Consider the following 10,828-nt stretch of genomic DNA (forward strand, 5'->3'; position numbering starts at 1 on the left):
TGTGGGGGGTGGGGGTTGGGTGGATGGGAATCATTGATACTTCAATGGGATATAGAAGGAGTATTTACTTCAAACCTCAGCTTTGATAATACATTGTGGTAGTTTACTTTTATAGTTCCTTGGCGTTCACAATACCATTTAGTAATGCAAGTGGAATTAATTACTTAAAAGCTTAGATTGTAAACATAGATAGTAAAGTGCGGTACCTTAAGTTTACAGGTTAGAATACTTAGCCTTTATGATACAGTCTGGCAATAGGATATCAATTTTTAAAGCGAAGGGATAATAATACCATGTATAAACAAAACTTTCTACACAATAATACATGAAGCAATAGTTTACAGAGAAGCATCAGTACCACTTTTCAAATTAGGTGTATAGTTTGAAGTGAAGCCCTGCTTACGTAATTTCGCGTTAAAAACGTAAATCATATATTATAATTATCATAGGTTGTAGTAACATAGTTAAAGTTGTATGTGTACAGTGGCATATCGTGGGCAAGAATAAAAGCTCATCCAACATCTATACTGCAGTCTTATTGAGATGGTATAAGCTGATATTATCCTTACTACCGTGACTCAGAATCTTTTATACCAATCTTTCATAGCATCCTCCTCCATATATCGGTAGTTAAATGCCGACCACTTTGATATACTAGATGTGGGGTGATGGAATTTAAAATTATATGTATAATATATATACATACACACACAAAAAAACAACAACAAAAAACCAAAAAAAACCCCCAAAAAACCCAAAAAAACAAAACAAAAACAACAACAACAACAACAACAACAACAAAAAAAACCCCAAAAACTGATTAAACTATAACTAGCATAATATCAGAATCAGCATAACAGGGTCAGTTTGAATCACTTCGTTTTTTGGATATCTAAACACATGGAAGTCAATGAAAATATAGCATAGTTTGGATTATTTGTAAACGTGACGACAAAGAGATAATTGTGATCTCTTCAAGGCCTGTTAAAAGTAACACATTGTAATATAATACAAATTGTTACTACATATTATACAGGTATAAAATGAAAACAACGTGATTCAATACGGCACATAGGGCTGGAAAATAGCATCATGTCGTAATTTAACACATATTGTTAATGCATATTAGCCAGAGACGAAAGCAATTATACAATGTAATTCAATGCAAAGTGTTACAACAGATTGGGTGGGGGAAAGGCAATATTGTTACGACACATTAGGGAGGAATGAAAGCAACAAAATGTGATTCAATGCCAGTTGTTAACACATATTAGGCAGATATAAAGGCCGTACAATGTAATTCAATGCAAATTGTTACGACACACTAGAAAGGGATAAAGCAATGTGACGTCATTCTCATTGTAAATTGGCACGGGAGATTAGTCAGGAATAAAAGCAATAGAATGTAATTCAATACAAATTGGCATGACAGATAATCAGGAATAAAAGCAGTGTAATGTAATTCAATACAAACTGGCATGACAGATTAGGCAGGAATAAAAGCAACAGAATGTAATTCAATACAAATTGGCATGACAGATTAGTCAGGAATTAACAGAATGTAACAGAATGTTATTCAATACAAATAGGCGTGATAATCAGAATAAAAGCAGTGTAATGTAATTCAATGCTAACTGTTATGGCACATTAGGAAGGGACAGAAGCGATGTAATCTACTTCAATAGAATTTGTTACGACACATTAGGGAGGGCTAAAAGCGTTGTGGGTTTATCCCCCACACCCCCATAACCAGCAACATGGAGCCGCCTTCGGGATGTCATTCACCAGGGGTCAAAGGGTGTCCTCTACATTTCATGATCTACCATGACACTCCTGAAATCAACCATATCACAGTCATCGTTACATGTCCCCTGATCGAATAATGTTTCATGGCAATGGTTTAAATATCCCATGCACCCTTTTCTAAAATGTCTGGAAATCGAATCACAGTATTTATTAATATTTACTTAGTATTTATCAATACACTTACTTCTGTTAACTGTTCTAAACTAGATATTGCCAAATATTCCATACTGCTTAAAGGTACTGTTTTAACATGAACTGATGTATTGTAGAACACATTCATTACGCTGAAAAGAATATTGTCACGAGTTTAATAAGTGATGAAGCCTATAGAAAATGGGCGAATTCTTAGTAAAACTTTGCACCAAAACGCACCTGTTCACATGCATCATATTTGCAGATGCTTTTCATCAATTTGATGCATGATACGAAAACGATTATGCATAAGACATTCATCTTTGATGTAACCATGGATATGCATGTAACACACAGAGAGTGCTTAAAATAAACCTAGGATGTTGATGATATTCCGTAGATAATTAATACGGATGATTTTGGGGTTATTTGCGAAAACATATTGTGCTGGATTTGCAATATACCAGAGAAAAAAAGTTTGAAGCAATTTAAAAAAAACAAACCCAAAACACCTCAATCATCCAAAATGAAACATAGTAGTGTGCTGGACGTACAATCTACCAGAGAGCATGCGCAGTTTGAAGCGATTTCAGAAAGCGCAAAAACATCCCAATCTTCTAATACTAAATGGTAGTCCTCTGAGAGTTGTGTGAACGCAGACAATGGGGTCTCTCTGAGCACTTTTTTCAGTCCTTATCTTAAGCCGTAAAGAAATGCGCTGCCGTACGTATGCACGATACACCGAACATTCTGTGAACTAGCGCAAACCATTGGATTATACATTCTTCAAGGTGATACATCTCCGGTTATCGCCGAAACTGTGGCAACACAATGGTCTAATGGCGGCAATCCAGTATACATGATTCATAGAACTGTTTGTCGCCAAGGCCCACAGTCAAAACTCAATTTTTGTCTGTTTGCAGTGAAAACGTACAAATGAATTTCAGCGACACTAACTGTGAGATGCAAGATGATTGTCAAAATTAATGGTCTTCAGTCATTTATCGACTTTCTTTAAAACAGTTAATATCAAGAATGACACCTCACGCAAGTGCACGCTGTGGACGTGAAATTTATGCGTTGTGTTTTGGAGTGGTGATAAAGAGAAATGGTGGTGTGTTCATAACTTGTCAGTCTTTGAAAACGCTTACACTTCCTATGCAAACTGAAAGTTCAGATTCCCCTACTTTTTGGTAAGAGTATAGTTTCGTATATTCAAGAATATTAGTCATGACAATTTACAAACATTTATACAGTAAATACTTCCAATACAACGTTAGGAATTGTCCGACTTTTCAACATAACACATTAAGTGAGATATTTTGGAGAACGGCTGGTCCGTCTTTTTTGTTTGTAGAATATATAGAATAGAATCAGAGGTTTAATCCAATGCAGCCTATCTAAATTCAAAACGTTATACTTACAGTGTGCGGTGTCTGTGAAGAGGATGAGGCGGCGCTGTTGTTGGGTTCATTGGGTAGAGGTGCAGAGGCAGTAGCAGTAGGATTATCAACCGGTTGAACCGTATGGGCGTCAGTTGGTTCGGTCGTCTGGGCGTCAGTAGGTTCAGCTGTATGGGCGTCAGTTGGTTCGACCGTATGGGCGTCAGTAGGTTCAACTGTATGGGCGTCAGTTGGTTCGACCGTATGGGCGTCAGTTGGTTCAGCCGTATGGGCGACAGTTGGTTGAGAGGTATTCGCGACACTTGGTTGAGCGGTAAGAGCGTCAGTAGGTTCTATCGTATGGGCGTCAGTTGGTTCAGTCCCTTGAGCGTCAGTTGGTTCAGGCGTATGGGTGACAGTTGGTGAAGAGGTATTCGCGACAGTTGGTTGAGCGATATGGGCGTCAGTAGGTTCTGCCGCATGGACGTCTGTTGGTTCAGCCGTATGGGCGTCAGTTGGTTCAGCCGTGTGGGTGACAGTGGGTTCGGCCGTTTGTGCAACATTTGGTTGAGCTGTAGAGCCACCAGGTGACTCAAACGTAGAAGTCTCAGTTGGTTGAACAGTAGGGGCGCCAGTTGGCTGATTGGTTGGAACGCCAGTTGGTTCAGCCGTAGGAGCGCCAGTTTGTTGAACGCTAGGAGTGCTAGTTGTTCCATCAGTTGGCCCAACGGTAGCAGCGTCAGTTGGTCCTGCTGTAGCAGCGTCAGTTGGTTCAGCTGTAGCAGCGTTAGTTGGTCCAGCTGCAGCAGCGTCAGTTGGTCCAGCTGTAGAAGTGTCAGTTGGTCCAGCTGTAGAAGTGTCAGTTGGTCCTGCTGCAGCAGCGTCAGTTGGTCCAGCTGCAGCAGCGTCAGTTGGTCCAGAGGTAGCAGCGTCAGTTGGTCCAGCTGTAGAAGTGTCAGTTGGTCCAGCTGCAGCAGCGTCAGTTGGTTCAGCTGCAGCAGCGTCAGTTGGTCCAGCTGTAGAAGCGTCAGTTGGTCCAGCGGTAGAAGTGTCAGTTGGTCCAGCGGTAGTAGCGTTAGTTGGTCCAGCTGTAGAAGGGCCAGTTGGTTCAGCCGTAGAAGCGTCAGTTGGTCCTGCTGTAGAAGCGTCAGTTGGTCCAGCTGTAGAAGCGTCAGTTGGTTCAGCCGTAGAAGCGTCAGTTGGTTCAGCTGCAGCAGCGTCACTTGGTCCAGCTGCAGCAGCGTCAGTTGGTCCAGCTGTAGAAGCGTCAGTTGGTTCAGCTGCAGCAGCGTCAGTTGGTTCAGCTGCAGCAGCGTCAGTTGGTTCAGCTGCAGCAGCGTTAGTTGGTCCAGCTGTAGAAGCGTCAGTTGGTTCAGCTGCAGCAGCGTCAGTTGGTTCAGCTGCAGCAGCGTTAGTTGGTCCAGCTGTAGAAGCGTCAGTTGGTTCAGCTGCAGCAGCGTCAGTTGGTCCAGCTGTAAAAGGGCCAGTTGTTTCAGCTGCAGCAGCGTCAGTTGGTCCAGCTGTAGAAGCGTCAGTTGGTCCAGCTGCAGCAGCGTCAGTTGGTTCAGCTGCAGCAGCGTCAGTTGGTCCAGCTGTAGAAGCGTCAGTTGGTTCAGCTGCAGCAGCGTCAGTTGGTTCAGCTGCAGCAGCGTTAGTTGGTCCAGCTGTAGAAGCGTCAGTTGGTCCAGCTGCAGCAGCGTCAGTTGGTTCAGCTGCAGCAGCGTTAGTTGGTTCAGCTGCAGCAGCGTCAGTTGGTCCAGCTGTAGAAGCGTCAGTTGGTGCAGCTGCAGCAGCGTCAGGTGGTCCAGCTGCAGCAGCGTCAGTTGGTTCAGCTGCAGCAGCGTTAGTTGGTCCAGCTGTAGAAGCGTGAGTTGGTTCAGCTGCAGCAGCGTCAGTTGGTTCAGCTGTAGAAGGGCCAGTTGGTTCAGCTGCAGCAGCGTCAGTTGGTTCAGCTGCAGCAGCGTCAGTTGGTTCAGCTGCAGCAGCGTCAGTTGGTCCAGCTGTAGAAGGGCCAGTTGGTTCAGCTGCAGCAACGTCAGTTGGTTCAGCTGCAGCAGCGTCAGTTGGTTCAGCTGCAGCAGCGTCAGTTGGTCCAGCTGTAGAAGCGTCAGTTGGTCCAGCTGCAGCAGCGTCAGTTGTTTCAGCTGCAGCAGCGTCAGTTGTTTCAGCTGCAGCAGCGTCAGTTGGTCTAGCTGTAGAAGGGCCAGTTGGTTCAGCTGCAACAGCGTCAGTTGGTCCAGCTGTAGAAGGGCCAGTTGGGTCAGCCGTAGAAGCGTCAGTTGGTTGAATGGTAGCAGCGCCAGTTGGTTCAGCTGTAGAAGCGTCAGTTGGTTGAGCCGAAGAAGGGCCAGTAGGTTCAGCAGTGGGAGCACCAGTTGGTTCATGAGTAGATGCACCAGTTGGTCCAGCCGTAGAAGCACCAGTTGGACGTGCCGTAGAAGCGCCGGTCGGTTGGTCTATATGGGTGTCAGTAGGTTCAGCCGTAGGGGGATCAGTAGTTTCGGCAGTAGAAGTGCCAGTTTGTCCAGCTGTAGAAGCGTTTTCTGCTGTGGTGGAACCTGATGCTAGTGCTGTACCTTCTGCCCTGAATATGGTAGTGCCATCCACTCCCGCTGTAGAAGCACCAGAAGCATGTGCTGTTCCTGCAGCACTAACTCCCACTGCTTGAACAGCAATACCCTCCTGTTTTGCCGTCGTGACACTGGACGTATGTCCTGTTCTTGTTGAGGCTCTACCTGCTACGTGAACGTTTGTAGTACCTTCAATTTCTGCCGAAACGACACCCGATGCTTGTCCAGTAGTGGTTTGACGTCCTGAGGCTTGTGATTTCCCAGATGCTCCCGCGGCCCCTTCACCTATAGAATGTGTCATTTGAGAAGAACCTTCTTGTGTTTCTCCTGATGTAGGTGTAGCTGCTCTTTGTGCCCCACCCCCAGCTTCAACTTCAGTCGATGGCAAAGGGCTCGAGGAAGCTGCTTGCTGGACTGACAAGGATGAGGATGAATGGAGTACACGAGCTTGTGGAAGGTTAGCGCTATGTAACTTTGAGTGTATGCTGGACTCACTTACGGTATGTTGACTAGAAGTCATCTGTCCGGATGCATCTGATGTGTGAGTTGAAGTAGCTTTGGTGTGACCAAACATTTCAGGACAGGGTTGAAGGCCGGCTGCCAACAACAATCGAGCTAGCTCTGGTGTTAGTTTGGATACATGCGGAACATCTGCACTCAAAGGTTTATCAGCTTCATGGTTCACAACGTGTGTCCCAGCATTTGCAAGACTTGTCACTGACTGTTCAGATGTCACGGTCCTTTGTGTTTTTAGCTGAGCTCCTGCAATATTGGAGGGTTTCTCGATCATGTTAGTTTCAGAAGCATCAACTGCACTTTGGGCCACCTTTGACGCAGCAGTGGTATCTGCAGTTGCTGCTCTTGTAGCTGTTTTGTAGACTGCTGATGATGGTACTGTTGTTGTGTCGGCCACTCCTGACGGTACAGCAAATGTGTCTGCTACTGGGTCAGGAAGTGGAGCCGAATTTACCCGTGGTGCCGACATTTCAACTGAAGAGGCAACTGCTCTTGCTGTAGTTGTTGTAACAGCTACCGGTACTGCAGACGTGATACCAGCAGTTGCTGGTGGAACAGTTGTTGTGTCGGCAGCTACTGTTGCTGGTGAAGCTGTTGTGTCAACTACTACTGTTTTTGTCGCAGCTGTTGTGTCAGCTTCTACAGTTATTGGTGCCGCTGCTGTGTCTGTTGCTACAGGTGTTGGTACAGCTGTTGTGTCGGCAGCTACAGTTGCTGGTACAGCTGTTGTGTCGGCAGCTACAATGTTTGGTGCAGCTGTTGTGTCGGCAGCTACAGTTTTTGGTACAGCTGTTGTGTCGACAGCTGCTGTTTTTGGTGCAGCTGTTGTGTCGTCAGCTGCTGCTTTTGGTGCAGCTGTTATTTCAGCTGCTACAGTTGTTGGTACAGCTGTGTCGGGAGCTACAGTGGTTGGTGCACCTGGTGTTTTAGCTGCTACAGTGGTTGGTACAGTTGTGTCGGCAGCTACAATTGTTGGTACAGCTGTTGTGTCGGCAGCTGCTGTTTTTGGTGCAGTTGTTGTGTCGGCAGCTACAGCTGTGGGTACAGGTGTTGTGTCGGCAGCTGCTGCTTTTGGTGCAGCTGTTGTTTCAGCTGCTACAGTTGTTGGTACAGCTGTGTCGGGAGCTACAGTGGTTGGTGCAGCTGGTGTTTTAGCTGCTACAGTGGTTGGTACAGTTGTGTCGGCAGCTACTGTTGTTGGTACAGCTGTTGTGTCGGCAGCTACTGTTTCTGATACAGCTGTTGTGTCGGCAGCTACAGTGGTTGGTGCAGCCGTTGTGTCGGCAGCTACAGTGGTTGGTATAGCTGTTGTGTCGGCAGCTGCTGCTTTTGGTGTAGCTGTTGTTTCAGCTGCTACAGTTGTTGGTACGGTTGTGTTGGCAACTATAGTGGTTGGTGCAGCTGGTGTTTTAGCTGCTACAGTGGTTGGTACAGTTGTGTCGGCAGTTGCAATTGCTGGTACAGCTGTTGTGTCGGCAGGTACTCTTTTTGGTGCAGCTGGCGTGTCAGCAGCTATAGTTGTTGGTACAGCTGTTGTGTCGGCAGCTACAGTGGTTGGTGCAGCTGTTGTTTCAGCTGCTACAGTGGTTGGTACAGTTGTGTCGGCAGCTACAGTTGTTGTTATGGCTGTTGTGTCGGCAGCTGCTGTTGGTACAGCTGTCATGTGTGCAGATGATGGTGCCCCTGTGTTATCGACAGCTGATTTGGGAGCAGTGGTTGTTGGTAGAGCTGTAATGTCAGCAACTGAGTCCGGAAGAGGAGCTGAATTTGTTTTTGGAGGTGATGATTCTGCAGACACTTTGCTTGGAGCGTTGTCTTTGACGACACCAGTGCCAGCTGTGGCCAAGCTCACGTTACCATCTTGGTTGTCAACACTGACCGGCACTGACACGTGAGCGCCTATAGTCGGGACTGACGCAGCTTGTCCTGAAGGCAAGTCTTGACCAGATGTTGCTTCATTATCACGGTTACCTTGGAAACAGAAAATGAAAGTGACCCGTGTTATGCTCTACATTAATTATCATGATACTCTTTAAAAAGAATAAAAAGCAATGTATCAATTATATTTTATTTTGCATTGCTTTATATCTTTATTGCGCAAATAGTCACATTATTGCACATTCAGGTAACTGCAGCAACATAATAATAATTATATCAGCCAAACCATTTTCATAATCATAAAAACATATCTCCTAAATGCTGTAGTCTTGATGAGGCATCATCCTTTGCACGCTGTCAATCGTATCTGGAGTTTTTACTTAATCATAATAGATATGTAATGATACCAGGCGATGAGAATGGTATTATGAAGTTCTTGAGAGGGATTTAGACTGATGGTTTATTCATATCGAAAAGCATCAAACCTACATCGATCTACATTTATTGGTTTAGGAGTGTTAATAAAATGTTCAAATGTGTTTCCTAGGCATCCGTGCAGATCCGTGTTAGAACTGATCTTCAGTAACCCATGATTGTCAGGGGCGACTAACAGGATCGGGTGGTCAGACTCGCTGACGTGGTTGACAGATGTCGTATTTACATTGCGTGCTCCTGCTGTAGATCACTGGATTATCTGGTCCATACTCAGTTATTTACAAACCGCCGCCATGTAGCGCTGAATACTACTTAATGCGGTGAAAATCCCAACTCACTCACTCCAATACGTTGACAGTTAAGACAGTTTTGTGGCTGATATTTCACATACCTTGCACGGTTGTTTGTGGTGGTGATGAGGCACTCGATGTTGTGGAAGTCGTTCTCGAAACTCCGCTGTTGTTCTGTAGCAACAGACAACGTCAAACAGTAACCATGCAACAAATTTCGAACGGATCATTAAAATCACACCGGCATTACTTTAGATAATAATGTTTATGTGGAAAAACGAAAAGAACATTATTTACATAGTTTTAAACAACACATGCATTAATCTCGGTGTGAATATGTTTTAACATATATTTACCTTGGAATCATTTAAAGTCAGTATCAGGAAGTGGTGCTAGATAGTGTCAGTCGTCCAATGATATTCCGGTTTAAGACAAGCATGGTGCATCATTGTAACGGCACAAACGCCGCAAACACCTACTCAAAGACGCGCGTCGAGTTTGAATGGCTGCAATTAGTTCATTTATACAATTCATTCACTTTCGTTTTTTTCATTATAAATGTATTGATCAGTGACCAGTGGCTCTGAAAAATGACGCTGAGACATCCATCAGATGTCAAACCAGAAAATACATCAAACATTCAATATCTCGTTTCCCGTTGCTGATCTCATGGTAATTCTATTCATTGCCGTCACGTTAGTCATCATGTAATTCATTGTTTGCTTCAAAATAGAAATACCTCAAACATCTCATAGCTGAAATCACTGGATTAAGAAATCGAAAGATTCGTCACATCCATCATAGACTAGGATGACGGGGAAACATTTAAAAACATTCAGTCTTTAACGTGACAAGATAGGTCTATAAAAGTCTCTCTGGGATTAAAAATAATTCATTAATCAGTTTATTAATATCCGTTTCCCGTGATGCACCAGCGAAGAATGTAACACTGTGCTCATTGTTTTACAATGCACTAGATTAGTCAGAAGATTGACAGGTGACAGGCAAGTGGTGCTGTGTACAATGCAGCTTTCCACATTTATATCGATTTGTCACGACAATGCATCCAGAATGTCCCTTTGTGTAATAAGCGAATTGTATATAACACAAAGAGTTATGAGGGTTACACGGTTGGGTTATCTGCATTGTATATGAATCCTGTTACTTTTAACAGGTACGAATAATGAGTGAGTGAGTGAGTTTGGTTTTACGCCGCTTTTAGCAATATTCCAGGAATATCACGGCGGGGGACACCAGAAAATGGGGCTCACACATTGTACCCATGTGGGGAATCGAACCCGGGTCTTCGGCGTGACGAGCGAACGCTTTAACCACTAGGCTACCCCACCGCCTAGGTACGAATAACAATAACACAAGCACCATGAGTGTTTTAAGATTTATTCAATCATAAACGAAATATGTAAATGCATATCATATACACACTTTACATTTCAACACAGGTTCAATCAGTCAATATCATTTATGAATAACAAAATGATAAAAACATTTTGAATTGTATACGTAAACAAGTGAAATATATCCACATTGTGATTTTTTTCTTTCGTGATTCGGTGAAAATACGTTGCACAAACATCAGTACAGAAAACAATAAATAGTAAATAGATACGAACACAAAAACGATAAATAACGGCGTTGGATAAACAGTATTGGATAGACAGTATTGAAAGTGTTGATCTTTGTCTGGATCAAAACCTTTTATCCGGATAAAAAGTTCTTGTTTTGGCAATAACTTGCATTAGCTGTTTGGTATAGTTTTTGACAGACACAAACACTGAGATTGCATTTATACCTTGCTAAA

At 43.9% G+C, this 10,828-nt stretch overlaps 1 protein-coding gene across 1 annotated transcript in view; it reads right to left on the minus strand.

Moving 5' to 3' along the window:
• LOC137259509 (pneumococcal serine-rich repeat protein-like) overlaps positions 1–10,828 on the minus strand; it is a 56,173-nt gene that overhangs the window by 19,476 nt on the left and 25,869 nt on the right. Inside the window, exons 2-3 of the mRNA XM_067797147.1 lie at positions 9,111–9,183; positions 3,363–8,377 (exon numbers count right to left, since the gene is read on the minus strand). Of these exons, the coding sequence (XP_067653248.1) occupies positions 3,363–8,377; positions 9,111–9,183 (5,088 nt within the window). The remainder of the gene's footprint in view (positions 1–3,362; positions 8,378–9,110; positions 9,184–10,828) is intronic.

Source organism: Haliotis asinina, chromosome 13, assembly GCF_037392515.1.
Source record: "Haliotis asinina isolate JCU_RB_2024 chromosome 13, JCU_Hal_asi_v2, whole genome shotgun sequence".
Taxonomy (NCBI): domain Eukaryota; kingdom Metazoa; phylum Mollusca; class Gastropoda; order Lepetellida; family Haliotidae; genus Haliotis; species Haliotis asinina.